The 23,815-nt window shown below is 41.3% G+C and overlaps 1 protein-coding gene across 1 annotated transcript in view; it reads right to left on the bottom strand.

The window, feature by feature from the left end:
* Positions 1-23,815, bottom strand: part of cdh4 (cadherin 4, type 1, R-cadherin (retinal)) — a 163,437-nt gene that overhangs the window by 89,136 nt on the left and 50,486 nt on the right. Inside the window, exon 3 of the mRNA XM_026346638.1 lies at positions 2,656-2,679. Coding sequence (XP_026202423.1) covers positions 2,656-2,679 — 24 coding nt within the window. The remainder of the gene's footprint in view (positions 1-2,655; positions 2,680-23,815) is intronic.

The raw sequence follows: 23,815 nt of genomic DNA, 5'->3' as shown, positions 1-23,815 counted from the left end.
AATAACTCTCAGGTTCCAGGCAGCTAAATCAATTTATTCTGTTAAAATGGCTAACTGTAATATTTCACATTGCCTTGTCAATATCCCTGAGCCTTGAATTTTCTCTACTTAGCACAGTGCTCTGCAGATAGAAGGACTGAAACAGCAACTGTCAGAACATCCATGAGCTACGTTCAGGATCCTGTGTTACATAGCAAAAAAGAAACCACGCAGGCTGCAGCAACCACTGCAGCAGACGGCCAAGGCCACTAGGAAAGCTTTGCCACAATAAGGCTGATGGAAACATAATAAGGAATAAATAAATAAATAACATTAATAATGATTTTGAGAAATGACAACAAAGACCTTTATTTGTTCATTTATTAACGCCTCTGGAAAAGTTCTTGTGTACAGACACCCCCCTTAAAATGACGTGAGGATTTGGGGTTCAGTGTCTTCCCCAGAAATACTTCAACACGTGCCCAAGAACTGGGTGGAACTGGGAGTCAAACCAGCAACCCTGGGGTTCACAGATGACTGGCCTACACCACTAAGCCACAATTTGAGGCAATTTTTGTTGCTCTAGCTTTGGAGACATTTTGCAGCCCATTAGCAGCTCTTTCAGTCCCAGCCAATATACTCAAAGGCAGCGAGAAAGAGGAAAGGATGGAGAGACACAGACAAAGTGAGAGTCCACACAAAACATTTCAATAGGTGCATCTGCATCTTGACACAGTGCATGTGCAAAATTAGACACTAATATCTGTAGTTGTATCAATAGCTGCTGTATAGGACTACTACAAGGAAATACCCTAAAGCCAGTTTGATAAAATGTCTCACTTTCAACAAAAAAGAAAGCATATAAACACTTACGGATTACACACAATCAGCAAGTCAATATTAAAATATTGTAGCCTAGTACATGCACCGTCCACTCTATAGCCTGACCACGTGCACCGTGCTTTGGCCAAGATAGAGTTAAGGTTATTTCCAATGCAGTTGATGGGCTTGAACAATTTGCACGGCTGGCAGAAAAAACCATAATCAATCCAGAGATTATAGATAAGGGCACTAAAACCAGCCAAGCACAGCGTTTTCTTCTTATCGCAATTACACCTCGCCCTCCCGCCTCAGGTACAGCCAATTAAGCTTGAGGAGGATGCGCCGGCAACCACTTCACATTGAGGAGGCCTTTCAGACAACTCCAAATGCACCCCATCACTGCAGAGGAGGCTGAGAGGAGCTTGTTAAGCACAGGGAGGCAGCACTAGTATACGTACTGTTTTGCACTGCAGGTATATACTGTATGTTTATGTTTTTCCAAAAACACAGGAAGAACGTGAATAGATTGGATGATACATGCTCCAGTGAGTGACAAGCAGTCTATTTGAAGGCTGCCTGCTGTTTCAGAAAGGGACCACAGGCAACACGGACCTTAATCTGCCTCCCCTCATTCTCTCATCAACTTTTTAATCCATTCACACTAGTTTATTATTACTCATATTATGTGTGCGGTTAAAACAGGCAAAGATAACACAAATCTTTACCTTTCGTGACTCTCTCCTCCGCACTCTTTGTTTAAGCCTAACCAGATTGAAATTTGCTGGCTTGGAGATGAAAAATTGATCACAAGCTTCTCTGTGCTGCGCATTAGCATCTCCTCCACCAGCAGATGGAGGTAAACCAGGCGGACGAAAATAAACCTCAAATGCTTGATGTGAACCGCAACATCACACTTTTCTTCCCTCGCGCCACTTTGAGGTTTCAAAGACCAGACGCACAGCATGTGGCGTTTTGTCTACGCCGCATGATGCCACCCCGCCAATTTAGCTCAACAGTTTTGCCTCCAAAACGTCACCTTCCCTGGGGTGAAGAGCAAGTTCAGCAAAATCACCTCTTGTCTCAGAGTCATTCTGAAACTCTAATGATGACATTGTATTGCAGAAACATCTGCTCGGAGACTGAGCGCTGTTATAAAGTGACTGACACAGGTCCTCTCGTGCTGTTTACCGGGGAAACCAGATGTCTTGTCAGATCACAAACGCACGTACGCATGCGCAAAAGAAGTGTACAAACAGTACTGCAGATGGACACTCTTTCAACCTGCTTGATGAAGTGATTAAAGTGCTCATCCAAGCACAGGAAGCCATTAATAACAGCACAACAAAGGGGAGTCATATTGAAAATAAAATGAAAAGAGAGCCTGCCACAGTGGGGGAATCCATCTCCTCTCTATTTAGACAACGTGGAGATGCGTTCTATTAAAGCTGGAATGAGACAAACTGAAAAAGATACCAATTATTGTCTCCTTATTGAATCCTACTGGAGTCAAAAGGGGGTAAATTGACTAAGTAGGTCGAGGCAAAATGCGTGCAGGGAAAATATGCTAAATTCAAATGCTGATTGGCCACATGGGTCTGTGGATGCTGCTTTCATGATTGCCTTCAGTTCTTGTTTTTCTCCTCGTTTCAACATTTGCCATGACATGCAATGTGATGGAGAGGAAAATAGCTTCCTGGTGATGCTAATGATGTTTGTGGCTCAATGCTCCCCCACTGAGACTAACATCTGAGAATGGTTTCTTCCACATCAACACAAACAGCCAATCCGCTGTTGCTGGCAGAGGCCGTGCACAGATGGCTCTAAATCAAGGAAGTGTGCGGCTGTGGTACTTACCACGTTCACTGGACAGGGTGGTATCTGTCACAGAGAGAGAGAGAGAGAGAGGGAGAGAGAGAGGGAAGACAATGATTAGACCTTAATAGGTTTTAGTAAAAGTGGCAATGCAATGCTAAAGTCACCATTAAACAAGAGAACAAAACAGATCAATTTCGGAGGATAAATGGAAAGTCACAGGCAATAGCCGGACAGCGACATATACAATGCTATGCAAGTATTGGAGAAAATTTGCTGTCAGAACTGAGTAGTCGCTTACATTTGTCTCTGTCTATTATCCAGGCAGCACCATTTAACCAGAATACAGTTTGTTTTCTCTCTTATACTTATGTCATTGCCTCAGGCACTGGGATTCATCATTACTTCAAATGCTGGTTGAGATGTCTATATTGTTCTTGCGCTCATGCAACGGAACGCGGGAGAATTGCAGTATATTGCATATATTGCATATGCACATCGCGCCCACTTAATGTATATTGTTGTGAGTGGTAATTATTTGACACCACAGCTGGGTGACCAAGGAAGGAAAGCCAAGCGTGGAGACTCTTGACATCTCTCTACTCTTTGCCTGACCTTCCCCTGTCTTCCAGCTGACCTTCTTAGTAAGATTTTATCAGAAACAATCTCCACGGCTTATGTTTACATTCATAGCTTTTATTTGTATAAATATAACAAGCTTCATTGTGAAGTCCAGCATGCCAGTAATAAAAAAATAAACATGTTAAGGAAAGGCTCTCTGGTGGCTCCAGTCCTCCCATTTCCCAGGAAAACTTTTGTACTAGTAGTTTGTTTCAAGAGCAAAATGTCACTGGAACTTTGCTTTCCTGCTTTTCTTGGCAAGAAATGCTGACAGGAATAAAATTGTCACAGTTTTGAGCCACACCAATGGCCGGGCTTCTAAGAATGGCAATGTCAGTTCATCCAACACTTCTGTGTGGACTGAAATGTGTCAAGAATTATCAGTTGGAAATGCTATACTTTTTTTTTTTTAAGACACTGGTGGTCTCTAGTTCTACTAGTTTGTGACATTTGTGGCTCAGAGTGAAATGTAGATGGATGTGGGACACATCAAAGTTTCAACTTTTACAATAGCCTCATTCTTCATCTAGTGACATCATCAGATGAAAAGATAAATTAAATTCACTTTTGGTTTAAGATCAAATACCTGAAAAAAAAAACCTGCCTGTGCTCCTCTTTGTGATTAACACAAACATTCCCCAGACATAGTCGTGCATTATGCTGTCTGCTGATGTTCAGCTGATTTGGTGGAGATGATGACGCACTGATAGATGACGCACTTCCTGGTGGTGACACCGAATAAAAATGGGAACATTTAACATGTGGGAGGTTTTGGGCAAAATGTCCTGTGTGTTCACCGATTGGAAACTGCGACGAACCGTTTCTCACACTTACATCTGTATCATGTCAACATGCCAGACGTCTCACTGAAGTTTATTTTAGGCCTAAAACTCAAAGAACTGAAACAGAAAAATATATATCTCTTTGGTATTTTAACGTTGAGATTCTCTATTATTAATAATTGTCTAAATGTGTTGCCAGAACATGGAGTTTTGGATTATTGGACTATTAGAGTCTGGCGTGAGACAAGTCTAAAAGTCTGTCGGCTCATTATAGTGTTGCATTTACTGGAGACAGATCAGGATTGAAGGGTGTGTTAAATTATTAAAGTGTAAATATAAAATGCATACCTCATTTGAATAAATGTCTGCACTGAATTGCAAGTTACACAGATCTCTCTTTAAACATTATTTATTTTTAGTATACAGGTGTATATATCTATACTGTATATAGATATACACACACCCACACACACACACACACACACATCTTAGTTTTCTGTCTGATGCAGACTTCGATCTATGACCGCTTTGATTGTAGTTGTTGTGATCAAAATGCATAAAATGCCAATGAGATGAGTTCTTTTCCACTCATGTCTCACTATAAATCAATTCAAGCTCATTTGAAAATCTCTGCAACTTTTTGACTTGTTTACAAAAAGCAAACACATCACTATCTAAATGGGAGTTTTGCTTATATACGGCCCCGGCTGTCTCCATTCCCCCTCTCCATGTGTAAAGGCACCCCACTCTATCCCAACAGAACTTCACTCTGCACATGTTCAATTATTCATCTCCCTCTGTCAAGAATTCAGCCTTGCTAGCACTTGCCAGTATCCCCCACAAATTGGCAGGCAGGCTCATATTTGGCATACGGTGCAGAGCAGAGCTGCTTTTCTTTCTCTCTCTTCAGTTGGCCTGCGAGCACTTGTGAGGAGCACGGTAACACACACTGGCACAAACACACACCCACACGCACGCTCACAAATACACATACAGATACCAATGATGCGCCATGTCTGTCAGTTTTGTAAGTGAGACCTCCCCACTGAGATGCTGGGCATTCGTCCACAACCTCTTTGCAACAGGTTTCAAGGTTTTCAACAATAGTACTGTACAAGCTGTAACAACCAAATCTACTTACAAATACTCAAAAATGCCTCATTTGGTGTTAAGAAAACATTTGCCGTTAATGTGAGCATCTAGTATTTGTCTTTTTTGCTGACTATTCAATGTATTCTGTTAACTTCCCTGCACACTTAATAACATGTTGGAGATGGATGGCGCTGTGCTAATAGTTTGTTGAGGACACAAAACTATGATTACAAAATTTTACCACGTAACGCTCCAACAGGGCTAACAGTTGGGTCAGAGAGATGTCACTCAGACACAGTGTTCCCACCCACATCATTCTGATAACAGGTCTAATCAGGCAGATTAACTCAACACCTGTGTGGGCAGATGTGTAAGACCGTTAATGGTTTCAGCACAGCGTTAGTCGTGTGGGTCAAAAAAGAGTGAGCTGAGAGTTTCCTCTTAAACATTTTAACGGGATTTAAAGGAAGTGGACATAGGGACACTCTAACAAATGCATTGTGCAAAGTGTAGGAGCTTGTCCATCAATATAAACAGCGGGTGGTGATAGACTTCCATTAAGACACTCCTGAAGATGATAGGATTAAAAAAATGCCTGTAAGACCTACAGAAACCATTCAGTCCTTTCTGGTCTACTGCTATTCTTTGTCTCCCTAGAGAAGGTTTAAGTCAGATGCTTCATGTACGTCAAGATGAACTCTCTAAGTTTGTTTCAACGGCACTGTGTTTCATTTTGTGTTTATAGATATAACTTTTTCCACCTCGTCGCAACTGTGAGACATTTGCAGTTTTCTGCCATTTAATCTCAGCACAAATGGAAAATGTTCATTATACAACGGTTGGATTAAAATCCGCCTACTGTCATTCTTTCATGGATTACTGGGACACCTGACTAAAAGCTATGTCAAGGCAAAATACCTGCTGTGAAAAGGCCTATTTACAGCGATGTACATATACACAGACAATAACAGACAATCTACCTATCTGACCTGACAGGAACAGTGACCAGCTAATGACTGCGGAGTTGCTTCAGGTTGGCTCGGGATGTCACAGGTCTACACTGTTTGTAAGACTGAGCATCACAATTACAACTATTATCTTGTTTCTGATGGCATTTAGATTTTAGGTTTGTCACAGGCACTATGCTGTGCTGGCGGTCTGAATATAATAGAGGGGAAAAAAACGTACTGTAAAACGTATGGTAATATTTAAAGCCAGCTTCTCAGTCTTTTTATGATCTGAAATGTGTTTTTTATTACCTCTGGTAGCTAGCTAGTGCACTCCCTGGAGGCGGAAGTAAGAAAACCTGCCAAAGACTGCATATATATCCACTATCCCCTGATGTAACAATACCTCAGTGTCAGAATACATCAGTGGAATACAGAATACATCACATTTGCAAGTATTGTTATTATAGATGGGTAGACCTGCCACCACGCCACAATTTCCGTGTCCTTAAAAATTTAAATTCCCTGCTTCATTGTTCTTTTTTTCTACTTAAAGAATAGTTAATCAACAGCACTGGAACAGGTACATGTGGCCTGTCACACTGATGAGCTTTACTTTTCAGTGAGCAAATTAATATCAATGTGATTCCTCGTCTGGACCACAATATTCATTTTCATTCTAATGCATCCAACGCATTTGACCAGCTTCTTTGTGAGGACGACTGTTGCTGTGAAAAGATTCAGTCAGAGCAAGTGATGATGCAGACTCACTCCCACATATTACAAACTCACAAAGACATAAAGAAAACATTTGTCTCTCACAAAGCACCAAAATCACATCCGCCGCTAGATGACCTTTCTCTCTGCCCTCGGTCATCCTTAGTCTTTCTTATTGCTGAGAGTGGTTCGAGTTAGTGTCTGATGATAATACAATAAAATGGCTTCAGATAAATACACTGAAAAATCCTTCACTTTTAAAAAAAGAAGCCTGCAAGTATAAACATATGCTGAAAGGCAGTCAAAACGTTCCCAACATCTGAACAATGTGTTAAATCACGCGCTCACACTGCCACCTGCCATGTGACTGAGTGCAGATAGATGCGAAGCACATCTGCATGCAGAGTGTCCTTATGCCAAATCTTCTTGTTGCCCTCCTTGTATGCCAAATCTTCTTGTTGATGACTAATAACAGGAGAGCATTTTCAGCTAATAAATAATACATTTAAGAGTCTAATCAAATTGAACAAATGAGTGTGTCTTGAAAACTATTAATCAGAGTGCAAACGGGTATTTACAAATAAAACACTGGCACAAACAATCAATTATTCATAAAGGGAATGCTGGGTAAGTGGGCTTCTTCCCGGGTGAGATGCTGCCATAATTGGAGTGGGACTACAGGAGTGCCGGCTGCTATGTGTGTACAAGTGTGCGTGTGTGGGTGCATGTGTGTCTATGTGTATCTGTGTGCTCAGACGCACACAAACACTTCTCCCCATGCGCCAAACTTCCCCCCCAAACACGACAAGAGCAGGCAGAGTCGGCTCATTACTGCCTAATGAGTTGTCTGATTAGTACAGAATATAAAAGCCTTATTGTCAAGCGCTGTATGTTTATTTTGATTAATTATTGTACTAAAGTGAGTGAATGGAAGCACAATGACATGGAGCATTAACGTTTTGTAGTAATAGGGCCCTTGTGGAGTGAGCAATCGTATATTCAACCCTCTGTGCCAAAATAAGCCATGCACTGCCTAAAGAGGTTTTATTTTAGACTGGCAGATATCGACATTTATTAAGTCCTCTTGGTTCGTATCATGCGATTCAACCTTCAGCTCCACACAGAAAGATTAGGAAAGTCTAATAAATGGGCCTGCAGAAACTAATGCCCAGTAATGAGCCGCAGCTTCTCTTTAGACAGGGAGCTGACAGTGGAGACAGTTAGTCTTTGTATGTGCTCATTTGGGATTCTTTTCTTTGTACCTTTATTTTACTATTTTAACAAGGTCTTCTCACAAAATAATGAGAAAAACACCTGTAATAAGCTAATAAGGGATTTATGAATGATGTACAAAATGTGTGTGTTAATGATGAATGCTGTTTGTTCCTCTGGAAGCATCTGTGCCTATTGAAGGTAAGGATGTTGCTAGCCAAAGGTATTGATGCTTGCTTACTAGATGGAAACAAACACTGGGCAGTGGTGGAAGAGGTCCCCTAATCCTTCAGTTAGCATTTGCATGATGCTGTGCTGCACCACCGTCTGCCCAGCTACTTCAGGTAGCGATGAAATGACTATAATGCTCCCAAACTTCTGGTTTGAAAAGGTGAACCTGGCTTCAAAACATTTAAAAAACGAACATCTCTGCACTGCTCCAAGCTGTTTTCAGGGAAAAAAGTCTCTGAAGAACCCACTGGCAACCAGCTAGTGGTTGGTGGAACTGTAATTTGAAATGCTTTATAGTAATCTATAATAATATACTCTTCTGAGTACTCTGCACAGCAACTAGTAACCGAAGCTGTAATGTTACACTTTTCTTGGGTAAAATTGTAATACTCAAGAAAACTGAAATAAAATCTATCACTGCTACTAGAAACATCTACTAAAATAGAAGCTATTTAATGCAAGAAAAGAAAATGTTTTAACGGTGCGAGGTGTAGACGACCAGATGCACAAACACGCCTGCTCTGCAGTGAGTCGTGGCTCCCTCTTTGCCAGCGTGCGAACCACAAGTTTCCGAGCTTAGACTGGCATCGCAGATTAACAGAATGTCTGTGGAGTGCTATTGTTTGTGATTCAAACAGGCAGCCCTTTCGGTGCCGTAGGCGAGATTATGGTCGGGCTGCAAATGATTACTATTATTTATTTATTTTTTTTTTTGAGGGCTTCCTGCAGCACCCCCTCCAGCATGTGGCACCCTAGGCAACCGTCTAAATGGCCTATCCCAAGTGGCGGCTCCGCAAACAGGGAAATGCTTTTGCAGATGCTACCTTGGTGACCACATGTCTTCTCCTCCTATGATATTTGGCAGGCCGGAAAAATCCAAGCGCATTCTACTGCAGACTATGGGATGATTAATGGTACCAGTCAGCACACTGGGGGATATGTGACATTCTCTCCTGACTGTGCTGATGACTAGCAAGGTTCAGCCTCAGTAAAAAGTGTTTGACTGCACTCTTGTGGGTCTTCTTTCCTCATAATTATTCACTTTGATCAATCAGTGAAACATGTTTCCAGTTCAAAAGAAATGCCTAATTAGTTCGATTTTAATGTGGTTCGCACGCTTTGAAGCACATTTTGCTGTTAACACCAGGTCTGTGCTTAGACTAACAGTGCAGAAATGAAAGTGTATGTGCTGTAGTTAAACCCTTTTCAGTGTATTTTCTCTAAACATGTAGACTTTCATTGAACCGAAGAGCAAAATGCAGGTAAAAAAAAAGAATGAATGAGAAAATGTTATTAATATTACTAAATTTGATTGTATGCCTGCAAATGAGATTTCTTTTCACTCCCATAATTTGCTTCTCTCTCCCTGCAGCCCTCGTGTCCATGAGCAGAATACTATTGGTATCATCAGAGGAGGGACCGTGTTGCTTGGCCTGTTGCTCTGTACACACTTTAAATCAGAGGTAATGGGGCACTTCAGGAGACTGCTGTTACACAAACACACAACTGCCAATACACTGTAATCACTAAAGGCCCCTTTTCTTTAGAGATAAGCATTGCTTACGTGCACTGCACTCAAAGCTACAAGGCTGCACTCGGGAATTATTGATGATAACTTAGCGAACAGAACTTTTTGATTTAATGTATTTTGACATCGGTGCCTTAGTTACAGACGAGCGGCAGGACTGGGTGAGATTTCACCCCGTTTCACATGTAGTGCACTTTCACACATACACGTGTCCAAACAAATTTCTGTCACATCGTCTATGTGAAAAAAAAGGCTCCAAAGAGATTGAGAGGTTAATTCTGTCTCCTCCAACAGAACACGAGCCAGTCAGGAGTTCTTCTCCGCCCCCAGCTGGGTGTGAGTTAAGACAGGAGGCTGGTGCGACACAAACAGAGCTTTTCATCCTGCCAATAACCTTGTAAATAAGAACATCGGCTATAGCCACTTAGCTGGTTTTCAAACCCTTTCTCAAAATGTGAACTATACTTGGGGATCACTTATTAACAATATTAAGCTTGTTACCTAATAATACTTTAATAATAAGCATTCTTTGCTTTTTGGGGGGAAACAACTGACAATATCTCAACAGTGGGAATAAAAGAAAGATGAGAATACAATTCTGTCTTTATGCAAGTGGAAGGATAAATGAGGAAAGAAAATACTGTAATTATTGTTCTTAGTAGTGGCTCTAGTGGCTCAAATAGCCACAGAAATTACTAATTTGATACATTAATATTTTCTCAGACTAGTAATAGTACCACATTGCTGTGTGAGACTAAGCACTGAACATGACTCATTTTGATAGAAATTAGCCTCTCGCAGCTTGGTGAAATTTCCCACCTGGCCATTGTTAATGACTTCTTTTTCCTCTGTATAATGTCAGGTCACCATACAATAACTGTGTTAGCCGTCATTGTTAACAACCTCAAAAGCCAAATCAGTCCCGTTGTGCAGAGTGCATGCGTACATGCTATACGCTGTTAGACTCTAAATATAAAATGGATCCGGCTTTCACAAGCTATTTGTACTTTCTCTCAGCTAACATTAAAGTGCTTTCCCTGGAGGCTAAGCACATTTAATGGGGTGACTCAACCTTAATGTTAATGCACTGTAGGTAGTGGCTGATTAATTGTTGTAGCCCAGTAGGTGGTTTCATTTCAGCATATAAACATCACACATAAGATGTTGACATGCTGAAAGGATATTTGGCTGCCGTGTGTGTTTGCGAGCATCAGCATGCATTTATTCTAGAAAACCCTACATGTTTGTCCAGTCAAAACCAGCAACTTCAACTTCTGCCTGATGATTAAATCCAAATGAATATGCATGCGCAACACTCACTCATAAACACTCGACCAGTATGAATCACAATGTGTAAAGCACACACTGAGTTTTCTCGGAATGCAACCTCCCAACATGAAGACACTGAAGCAAAAAAAAAAGGGGGGGAGGTGGGCGGGGGGGGGGGGGGGGGGGGGGGGGTCCCTGCTGTGATGAACTGGTGCTGACACAGCCAGATGTTTAGTTAAAATGCAGAGCTCCAATGTGGGATGGAGGGAGGAGTTGACATGCGCTTTGAGGGCTTTAGGCAGCCAAGTGTTCCTCTGTAGCCCCCTCATATCTCTGCAGGCAACGCGTGCATATGCTTTATCTTGTATGATACGCATTCAACTTAGTGTCGCACGCCGGTGCGCGTGCGTGTACAATAACCTGGCAAAGGAGTAATTGTGAGAACAAGCAATTGTAGGTATGTGCGAACGGCTGCACGTGTGCATGTGAGAAGTGCATTACATTGAACACATGTCTGAGCCAAGGTCTCTTGTCGCAGTTTTCTCTCTGTGCACTGTGTCAGAGCTGGAGGGCGACAGACTGCACAAGCTCTCAGGAAGCGGAGCTCTCTCTCCCTCTCTCTCACACACAGACACACACACACACACACGCTGCTGACTCAATACTTCGACTGGCACGCAGTGTCTGATGTTGCTGTTTGGGAGAGAGTAATATCCCAATGGCAGAGCTTCTGCAAATATAATGAATTAGGAGGCGGCACCGAAGAAGCAATCAGTCACGTCTTGTGAATGCAATCACATTACCGACCGACAGCATCAACAGCCTGTCATTGTCCATCATTATCATCATCATCACTACTATCATCATCATCATCATCTTCATCAACATTATCTCTGTCATCGCCTCGCTGCTAGCTCATTTGGGTTACGATGCAGCCGGTGACAGAACGATCCTACCAGCAATATACGTGTTGTTCAATAACAACTGAAGTTGCAGAAGCAGAGGTGGCAAGTGATGGGCTGCAGACACACAAACTCACTTTCTTTCTCCCTCTCGTTTTCACTGACTCCACTCTCTGTCTCCCTGTCCTCCTCCATCAAAACTAATCTCATTTCCCAGTAGCTTGAATTAAATAAATGTCTGTCATTAAGACCAGTGAAGGATGGCAGAGGGCCTGGGGAGATCAAGAGTCGGGTAAGCTGGGGGAAAACAGAAGGCTCTTAGTTAGACCCTGTGGATCCACAGGGACTTGGAGGGAGATGATGAGGGTGAAAGACAAATCTGGATGCTACAAAAGTGGTTTCACAGCTTCTTTCTGTTATTTTTTCTCACTCCACTTTTGTCACATGCTGCATGTATTTGAGATAAAATAAAATTGAGATAAAATTGAGCGAAAACAGCAACTGAACTGTTGGATGAGAGAAAAGGAAAGGCAGCACCTTCGCGGCGGCCAGGCTTTCCATTTGCACTCTGTCAGCTTATCAACCTCTCAACCCCATCTCCTTGCAACCCTATTTAAGCATTAAGCCAACAAAGAGCAAGGTGGCCTACTCACCAAGCAACCAGCGCACCTCACCTCGCTCACATCTCCCGGCTTCTATTGACACCCAGCTGCTAAGGAGTCCTGTGAAGTGTTTCACATGCACCTGGGACCCATTCTCCTCATATATGTCAAACATGTGACTATTAGGAGGAAGCTAAAGGCTGTCATCCATCCCTTAGGTATATATTTGATGATCCCCACTTGGGAATACGTCCCTGCTAGTCTTAGATAACCTGCCATGTTATTTTAACAATCTCCCTTGAGTCTGTTAGGGATCTATTAGGTGTCTGCTGGAGGAGCTGCGCAGTACATTATGAGGAACATGTCGACACTGCTTCCTCAGAGTCCCTGTAGTGTGTTCTGGAGCAGGTTGTGTATCTTCGCCAGGTAAAATGCATCAAACTGTTTTACTAAAACATAAAGGACTACAATGAACAGCAAGAATAGGTGAGTCTGTGAGTTCAGCTGGACTGAAACCTGCTCGTCTTTGATCTTGATCCAAGAGAACAAACTGTACAAGCTGCTTACTACCGGGAGGTGTGTCTTTAAGTGGACATGGCATGTTGGTAGCGGTATGGGGATGTTCAAAGCCTTTCTTGGAATCCTCAGTCTTTCTTTCTCCTTTTAAAGCTTTGATTTAGAGTCTCTCGTTGGCCAACAAAGGCCACAGAACCCTCCGACTGACCCTGCGTACAGATAGGCTTACTGGAGACAGCATGAAAGATGACAGACTCGCAACAACTGGTGGTAGACAGTTCTCCTGGTCTTCTGAAAGAACCAATGAGCACATTTTGACAAGTAGAGACACAAATCACCTGTCATCAGGCCAGTTTCTTGGAGAAAATCAGGTGAAATGAGGTCAGCCTTTCAAATGCAGCATCACACCTACCACACTGACCTTCCTAAGCTTCTAAAATGTCAATGGTCTTTAAATGTCATGGTTCTATAAATAAAGCATTAATGTCACTGATGTTGTATTTATGGAACGAAAGGCGTTGTATGACAGTGAACATCTATTTCTCTATTTAAACTTGGATTACAATACAACTGTATTAAAGTATCTGAATATAAAAACCACAATAATTTATAAAATAATATCTTTTTGTCCAAGCAGTTATTTTCAAAGTGAAGGCCTCTTCAAGAATGGTTCCAAAGTCTGGAAAAAACACTTTTACACACAATTTATTCATGTGCTTGTGTTTGTTCCACCGTCTTTGGTTACTGTTCAAGAGAAATAGTGGCAAACAAGGCTGAGAGTGTGGGTCACATAATCGGTGATGAGCTCAATTCTGGGCACTGAGACAGTGAGAAGGTCACATAGAGCACTTAGATATGTGAAGGCACAAAGTGGACCGAAAACACACTTCAAACCCTTCCAGTGAAGGCCTAGGGTAGCACTTAGGGGCATTTTCTGTGGCTTTGCCAGAGGTTTTAAGTTTGTTACCTGTTGTTTATCTGTACGTGTATGGAGGTTTGGTTTTTTTTTCTAACATTACGGTACTGCCATGTTTACAATTTCAGTTTGGATCGCATCCTGTGCATTACCCATAGCAGCGCGATTGTCCAAATACTGTGTTTTTATGTACAGTTAAGTTGTGTGTAGTGCAAAGATAAATAAATATGAAGTTAAATCATTCAAAATAATGTCAAATTAGCTCTGAACTTCATGTTTCTACAAGCACTTCTGAAACTATATTTCTGATGCTTAGTTCTACTTTCTGCCTGATAGACCTCAAATAACAACAAATAACATCATGAATTATTGGAAAAGTTCCAGGGAGGTTCCTGAAGAGGAACACAACAATAGGGAGTCTCTGAACATATTGAGGCACAACAAACATTTTCCCTCTGACTTCTTTTTGCCTCTGTCTTTTTTCTTTTTTGTTTTTTTTTTTATTTCTTTTTTCTCTAATTTCCCTCCATTCTTTAATCTTCCATCCTCCCTTTGCTCTCAATGACTTAGTCGTGTTCCATGTGTGGAGTATTTGCATTTTCATGAGATGACAATTGACTTGAACAACAAACACAATAAAAGTACTATGCAATTATGCCCTCTACTAAAGTCCGCATAGGGAGCAGATGGTTGCGTTCGTATGGCTTGCTGTCATTTGTCTGCACATCCTCAGTGAAAAAAGCTTTTCAATAAAACCACCCTCTGTGGAGCAAATACAACTGCTTTGCATTATGGGTGGCAGGAAAGCAGTAAAATTCCATCATTTCCCCAATTCAGGCTTGTGTAGTACCAATAAACTACAATCTGATCTATCTGAACACAGCTGCAGAAACTGGTCCTAGTTTTGCTATCAGGAGATATACAGTTGTCATTGTGTGGCTTAAAGTGACACTTGCATACACTAAGATAGAAATATAAAAGTCCTACTTTTTGATACACGTTTTATTTTGCTGCACACCATCCTGCAGTGCTGCACTGTTGTTCTGGCCCTCAGAGGAACGTCACAAAAATCTTTCTTTTGTGTGTTCAGGAGGGACAACAAACATAGGAAGCATCCAAGTGAATAAGAACAGGAGTTCGTCTGCTCCCACTTCTGCTGTTCTACATTTCAGAAAACTGTGAGCAGACTGCATTGTGGAGGCACTGCTGAATACTGCAGTACTACTCAGTAGCTACAAGTGTCCATTTTTTTTATTTATTGGTAAAAGTTTGAGTCAAGCAAACTTCAATCACCTGACTTTGTGTGTCTGGGAAAGAATTTGCAATTGGGCAGGGTTATGTATTTTCCAGCTAGTCGTGCACAGGCATTTATGCGTCAACACAGAACAAACTAAGGCAGACAAACAACAGCTCCAGCCCATCTAATAACAGTGGGGCTTATCGGCCGCCTCTGCCTCCTCTAATTTTCATCAGTTTTGACAAGCCCATTAAATGAATCTGGGACCAAAAATAAACATGTTTGTGTTGAGCTGAAGTGACAGCTAGTGATCACACCTCCCAGTGTTGGAGAGAGAGATACGACTTTTAATTAAAAATGCAGCCCCCGTGCACAGCAGCCTGGACATGATAAACAGGACTTTTGCCTCCAGCACACAAACTCATGTGAGAATACAGTGAGGACACAGTGTTATCTAAGATACATTACTGGTGTTGATGATCATTAACACAGAAGCTGGACTGTTCTGGAAGATTCGTGGTGCAAGTGTTGATAGATGGATTACAGAGCAATCCTTCCACTAATCCTGATCTAATAGTAATGAGTTGCATTATACCTCTCCTTGAGTATATCAGCTGAGGAAGACTGAATTGATAATAAAAGAAATGTCAACATTTCTATCTTTTGCTTCACTGCTCAGCTGTTCCACGTCCCCACACTCGGCATCAAATACAAAAGGCAGAACTGTAGTGTTGCGCCACAGTTCGTAACATGTCACATCTCCGGCTCTGTTGTGTGTTATCGTAAGAGGCCCTGTGGGAAACATTCTTCAAATTCAAATAAAACAGACATACACTAGGGCAACCTTTGAATCCTCTGTGGACTGCTCAGGACAACGCAGCTTCAGCGAAGGCGATGTCAGCATCCAGGGCCATTGGCGTTCAACACCTATTTTTCTCGGGATGACATCTTTATCGGCGGGCATTGTCATCCACTGGAAAAACACAAAGAGATCCAACACCCGCCTGTCAGCGGCACAAAAAATCAGTTTCCATGACAACACTGGTCTCCAAACTTCCAAGACATTTCTGTCACAGAGGCTGACATAAGGTGAGCAATCATTATTTTTTTGCCCATCTACATCTTGCATCTGCTGCTTTTAGTTTGACTTTTTTTCTACTGTTGAGTTGTCTTGTACTATTACTGCCCCTATCATTCTTCTTGTGCTTTGTCTCCTCATCTCTCTCATTTTCATGCCTTTTGATAGCTATTTATTTCCCAAAGCTGCACCCCTGGGTTAAGATGGGAAATGTACGTACGTGAATAATCAGAGACACTAACATCCAAATGACTAGTTAAGTTTTTATTAAAAGGCATGAAGCAGGTTCGTGAATCAAGAGTTTTCTTCTGCATTTCTAAGTGTGTAATGAATAAAATGGTTGTTATGCAAACATATTTTCTGCACTGTAGTGGACATGCCCTGAACTCTGCATCCTTGAGATGTTTTGGAGAGGTCTATAGGATCACGTCCTTTTATCTGTTAGCCAGGGGTGCTGCCTAATCGTCAAAAAAGTGTAGAAGTACCATGATACCTGCAAAGTAAAAAGTGAGAAAAAGATATGAAGAAAAGGGAGAGGCGAGGAACAAGATGGGAGCTGAAGGTCCTTGGGCAAATATTCTTTTATTTTTTCTTTATCCTTATTTGCCCTACTCTGAGTAAATGTCAGACTGTGCTGGAAGCTGGCAGAAACAGCTTATTATAAAAATCTGAACCTCAAGCATCTTGCCCCCTCTATGCCAAAATGCATCAGAAGCAAAGTAGGGGGAGTAAGCTGCACTTGGCTATGTATGTTCTGTCTAAAGTGCTTATTCCTGCAGTTCAGTCCCTGCCATCATAGTGTACATGACCATGAGAAGGGCAGAGGCTGTTGCCCAGTACCAAACCTGCAATTATAGTCACTTGTGCGCAGTACGATGAAATGAATCATTACCACTGCAGCATGAAAGAACATAATCTGGCCCGCTTTCAGATATTCCCCTATGGGGACTGATTTGCGATCGCATCTGAAGATAGACAGTGTGCTCAATCAACAATGCAGTATTCAGTTTTCAGGCCACCCTGCTGAAAGGCTTGAGGGATACAAGAGATCAATGGAGATAAATTAATTAATGTGCTGCCAAATGGGAATTCTGTGTGGCCAGAGTTACTATAGAAACAGAAAACCGCATGGCAGTCAACATAAATGATACTGAAGCTAATATCTGCACTGCTACAAATGGGGGCCAGGGGAGGTCTTCGAGTCGCCTGTGGTGTGTCATGATCATTTGCTGCACCACTGACATTAAGAAATACCCACTGGTTTGATGCAGAGAAGCAGCTGGTTGCATGAGAGGCATAAGTAAAACGTTTCATCAGCAATCCCGGAACACTGGGGCCAACCGAGCAAAAAATAATGCTGGCTTGCCAGGGAGGTTTGTGTCTCATTAATGTGAGAGCAGCTCATACAAATTCATGATATGAAACCAATTAAGACAAGAAGTAAGCGAGATGAAAACAAGAGAAGAAAGGGCAAATAGGATGAGCTCGTGTGGCACTTATCGCCAATGTCCACTCCTCCCCAGCTTGTTCCACAGTGAGTCCACTACAGGGCTGGGCAGCAAATGCATTTCATCATGGCTAGTCTCATCTATAAAGAGTAGCAGTGTGCTGGCTGCCCTGCCTGCCTGGGGGCTACATTTGCTATAACACTAATATCATACAGCCAACCAATGAATTCCTAAAGAGTACAATCAAGAGAGAAACAACTGCTGCAGCTGACATTGCCCTGGCACTTGCCTCCCGTCCTGCTACTTACGCAAGCAATATTCCAAGCTGTTGTTTTGCGTCCATCAAATTTTCCATTAAAAGTGACATTTCATCTAAATCAGGCCCTTGGGGTGGGAACACAGACAAAAACTAGAGGAGGTAAGGGATGGGGGTATTCTCACGTACGGGCGCGTGCACACAGGCCTTGAGTATGCCTCCAGCACCTAACCGACTCCCTAATCATGAAGAATGCCATTATTTGTAGCCATCAGAGCAACATTGAGGCAATTACATATGTCTTTTCATTCAATGTTCAGTGTGGTTATTAAAGCAAACAGCATGGCCATTTATCTGAGATGTGTAAACATCACAGCTTTCTCGCCCTGTCTGTCCCCTCATACGCTCCCGGCTTCACACCACTGAAATAAAATTCACAACTATCCCAAAGCAAAGTGTATACTCGTGTGCGCGAGATGGTGTTGTGAGATGAGATGTGTGGGTGACTGGGTGACTTCTGTGGGACTCACAAGACATTTGAAATAGGCTCCAGTCTGCACTCACTGCATATGAATCATTGTTCACTTGTCACATTGCCACAGGAGCAAGAGACTGAGAGAGACACCAAAGAGGAGAGGAAATGAGGGTAGGCAAGGAGGTAGGGGAATAGAATGAGTAACAGCTCTTGACCAAACACTCTCTTTTAGGAGGATTGAGCCTGGGAAATATTCATCCCCTCAGGCATACAGTCGCAGAGTTCGCCGGGACTTATCGAGGTCCAGGGTCTTTTAACAGTCGAAAACCACGCTGAACTCCCCTGGAGACTTCAGTGCATTTTCTACAAGAAATGAAAAACTAAGACATAATATCAATACTGTACGGACAGCCACACACTTCAAAAAAGTGAAAAGCAGTCTTGCCTTGAAGCACAATAGCTGCATTTAAGTGCCAGCTCCTGCTATTTTCTCGCATTTGCCGAGTCCCTGCAGTATCTGAACAACTGATGAAACAGTTAATGTGGTCAACGTACTTACCACAGAAAACAGTGGCGCTTCTCTTAATGTGTGGCTTTTTGACAGTCAGCTTTATCTGTGCATTGTCTACATCACTTTATTTCTATTGATTCTGTTGGGGCATGTGATCTATCAAAAGAAACCTCTGTTGTTATCGATCATAGGAGTGAATCTGAGCAGGCCGTCAGTATTTCATCAGTTAATACAGATTCACTTTCACACATATGTAAACTGTGTCACTTTCTATTAAACTAAGGACACATTTTTAGGCAGTGAGGGAACTGAAGCATACGAGGGAAAGGTTTTGTGAACACAAAATGACAAAGAACAGAGCTTAAACCAATTAACCAAATCATTTATTTTTGTCCCCCTTGGATGCAGAAGGAGAAGCTGTTAACACAATGCAGTCACATCATCACCTTATAAATCTGACATGTTGAAGGTGTAAGCAAAGTCTCCTATTAACACATCCAGCAGACAGAATGAAATTATTATTAATTTGAGTACACCTCATGAGTAGTGAGTAAGTATTTACTCTTTAACTAGTCGAGAAACTAGGATTTGTTATATCCTCATCAGTATGTGTAGCACTTGTCTATTAAAAAAAAAACACATTATGTATAAGTATCTTCACTACCCTCAATGCGACACACAGCACTGATCTGCTTAACATGATACTTGGATAACATTGTGTCAGTTATTTGATTTAGCTGAAGTGACTATAGACTGAATTCACATTTAATTTTGACTTTATTATATACTATTATAATACAGTATATTATAGCATAAAATATTATAATTACTTGTGTTTGAGTAGCTGAGAAAAACTCTATGAACATCTGCTCTGCTGCTTAGAGACAATGGCTGTGTCCAAATCACTCGCTATATAATGTATGCTCAGCATAGTGAACAGTTAATTGGGATTTCGAAAACTCGCTAATCATCGTCATAGTGTATCAGCAACAGCTGCTCGAGCTGCACAGCGGTAACTTACCTTACCTCTAAAATGGGGAGCATTGATTTGTGGGGCGTGCACAGGCCATGCACACTATTTTTTTCATTTTCATTTTTGAGTGTGCGATAGGTGCACCGGATAGATTTATACACGCATCCAGACGCTCAATGAAAATGGCGGACAGTAAATATAGTGCAGTATATAGTAAATAGGGAGTAATTTCCCATTCAGTCAATATAAACATAGAACAACAGCAAAGAAAAAACAACATTTTAGAAGATAGCAAGGACCGATACACACAGTAAACTTTTTTTTCTCTTAACATAGCAGAACCTTTCATAACAAGACACACATGTTGATGGTTTATGTATTAAAACACACTAAATCTCCTGTTTGGTGCAGGGCAAAGCATACAGTGGAGGCATTTTTGCAGAAAATAGCTGCCAGTTGCAGCTGGAAACAAGCATACGAGAGCCATGAGACTGTACCAAAACAGTGAGACTGTGACCTGTAAAACCAAAACAACAAGAGGAAAGGTTATAAAATACTCTGGGGACCTCAGAGGAACTGCAGAGTCAGGTGATGATCCTCTACATGTTCATCACCGCGGGGGGCACCCTTCCCAATACACATCTTCACTTCATTAATAGCCTATAAAAATATTGATCATCTTTAAAATAAATATGTTTCTATTGTTAACCTGAACTCCTGAGCTGCCCAGCATTTGATTCTGAGACACTAAAGGAAAATCAATTCTCATGAAAATGGGTCCAGGCAGCACAGACAAAAGGTGTGTGTATATAAAGTGGTTCGCTTGGCTAAATGATGGGTATGAGTGAAAATTAGTAAACTATTGCGCTGGGCAGTAGAGGACAGTAATACAAAACTATATCCTGAACAATTACTCTATAAATAATAAAACACTTGCTTTGTATCATTGCACAGTTTGCAGTGCATATGTCCCCTATGCACCTTAAAAACTATATAGACAGTGTGTTAATAACCACTGGAGCGTTCATTTACACGTCTGCCGTGACCTTTACCTACTACCTTAATGAGATTTTCATTGATTCCGTTTCCCCCGGGAAAATAAATCAATTACAAACTCTATCAAAAATTGACACAACGCATCTGAACACATCAGTGATCATGTCTTTTGACAAGTCTCAAGTCACATAATGAGAGATGATATAAACTGTAAGGCTATTCTGCTTTCCCAGCAGTGTATGTGCAGCCTGTCCACGAAGAATTTCCCCCAAGGGGATCAATAAAGTATGAATTATTATTTATGTCTCCATGTGTGTTCTGAAAAGGTCAAGACTCCAGTAAAGCTCATAGTATGGTAGCAGTATATGAAACAACTTTGTTGTTAGACCAGCGCATTTTGGCTTGTGGCCTTCGACACAGTAAGTCAACAGCAAAAAACATCTCAATAAAAATAGGTGTGAAACAAAGGAGGTCTTAAAAAATGAAAGGCAACCAAGCAAGGAAAGCCAATAAGACAGAAGATAACATTCAAATGTGTTGGTTGGTATATGGCCATGTTGTTTTTGGCTAATAATATTCTGTGAGTAAAGTTGTGTCAGACCATCCTGCTCTTTGTGTGTGTTCTACCAGGAGAGACTCCACTCCTCACCTGCCCTGATCCAATTAGTCTAATCTTCACATGGTTCGTTACAGTATTGTGGGTTGGTGGAGGTAGAGGATGAGGAGGAAGATCAATTAAAGTTAATGTCGGACTTGAATGAAAAGAGGGAAAAGGCTAGAAAACCTAGATCTAATCAAAACACCAAGGGAAGTCAGACCGACAGGATCTAATCTCGTCAGATATACACCAACACCAGCAGAGAAAGAAATAGCTGGTTACATTTACCCTTGATTTTTTTTTTTTTATTGTAATTTTACTTGTTCATAATTTACAGACTAAAAAAACAGTCTGCGTTAACATCTTAGAAAATTATGCCATTTAGTGCCAAAACAGTCAGTTGCTCGTTTCATGCCAGGCAGTAAAGATGAAAAATGACATTATACGAATGTGCTGGAGTAAAGAAATCAGAAAACCTGAATGCAGACCTAAATGAATCAGAGCCCAAATCATGCTCGGCTGAGACGGAATAAATTCTGTGACAGCTTTCTTATTGAGAGTGTAACTTTTAGTTACACTCTCAATAAGAAAGCTGTGGAGAAAGCCACTTACAAAAACTCTGCATTAATCCTGCCCAGCCTGTGCAGGTAAGTTAACTGTAGCTGCTGATTTTCTCATTTGATGGTGGAGTTTTGAATAAATTAACACGAGTCCAAAGTTATTTCACAAAAAGTTAAATTAGCGCATAGTGTCACATGACATGATGACGAGCTGAGCTTCCTTGTTGATCGGCAGGAAACATGCTGCCAAAAATTCACAGTACTGTCCTAGAGAAACAAAAAACAATAACTAAAACAACAAAAATAAGTAATGTTTAGCCGAAGCTAATTTAAAATTAATAACTTTTTTAACAATTATGTTTACGTGAGTAAAATCCAATAATAGTAACAGTACTTTCATTTGAGTAAATTAATTTAGTACTTATTACACCTCTGACCACCAACACCACAGAAGAAAGAACTAATACCTCTTTCTTAATAAAATAATGTGTCTGCATATTCACAGATGGCAGTAGCTATAAAACAAACTGGTCTTCATGTGCCACCTACCCTACCAAAGTAGGTGTATACGTTTCTACTTAGTTTCTATTAATCTATATCAGAAAGTCAGATATAAGGAGTTGTATGCACTGATGTGCTTATATGTAGTGAGTGCAAGTGAATCCACAAGGCAATTCTGATGCAGTATCCAACTCAGTTTGTCTGAGAGTGTGTGATTAGACAAACAAAAGAATGGTTTGGAAGGCAAACGAGTGGGAGATCTGCAATTAGGTGTTTCAATTCCACTGATTGGGGCTGACAAGGGCAACACACTGCGTTGAGCCTCACACAGTCAGACACACAAACTCTCTCTCTCTCTCTCTCTCTATCTCGCTCACACACACACAGCAGAGAATACTTTGCTTCATTTACTGCAATCCCAAATTGGATCTGATAAGCAATTAATGGTGTAATTGGCCATTGGAGAGGTTGTCTTCTCCCTGGAGTCTTGCTGGTTCCACTGGGTGGTAGCGTGGAGAGGAAAGGATGTGTTACCAGTAGGTCAATAGAAAAAACTCAGTAACTTGTTAGCAAGCAGAGAAGATAAATGACACAAGTCCGGCACTTGGCAACCGAATTTACTAAGGATTTAAATTGTAAATAAGAACAAATCTGCAGCTCCATTCTTGTCTATTGGGAGCTTCACATAAAATGTGATGGCAGTCTGTACAGAGCAGTTTGCAGATCTACTTATTACCAACAACTGGGAACAAACTATGCTTGAAAGTAGGAAATAAACTGCATAGTGACACTACAGACTGAAGGCAATGCATAGCACTTTTTAGCACATTTACATACTTTGAAATGTAACTCTTAACATGAAAATTAATTCCTTATCCTAACCGCTTTTCTTCTCAAGGTCACTGGAGTGCTGGTGCTTAGAGGGACACACTATGGACCAGTCACCGGTCCATAACCGGGCTGACATATAGAGACAGGCAACAACATGAAAATCAAATACAGGAATGTGTTTGTCTAAAAATTCTTGCAGGTCACACAGCATTACATTTTGTAGGGATTATATTTAGTTCAGTCAACATACACATTTATATATGCAAGTAAGTAGATAGTACTTTTGAGTTAAAATAAACCACAGAGGCCATCTTCAAAGTAAGAATGAATCAACAAATCTGTGCTTTTAATGTGTTTTAAGGTGAAAATGGAGCTCTGTAGCACAGAGGAATAAGCATTGGCC

This window comes from Anabas testudineus, chromosome 5 (genome assembly GCF_900324465.2).
Source record: "Anabas testudineus chromosome 5, fAnaTes1.2, whole genome shotgun sequence".
Taxonomy (NCBI): domain Eukaryota; kingdom Metazoa; phylum Chordata; class Actinopteri; order Anabantiformes; family Anabantidae; genus Anabas; species Anabas testudineus.
The sequence above is the reverse complement of the archived record's forward strand: the minus strand, read 5'-3'. Positions and strand labels throughout refer to the sequence as shown.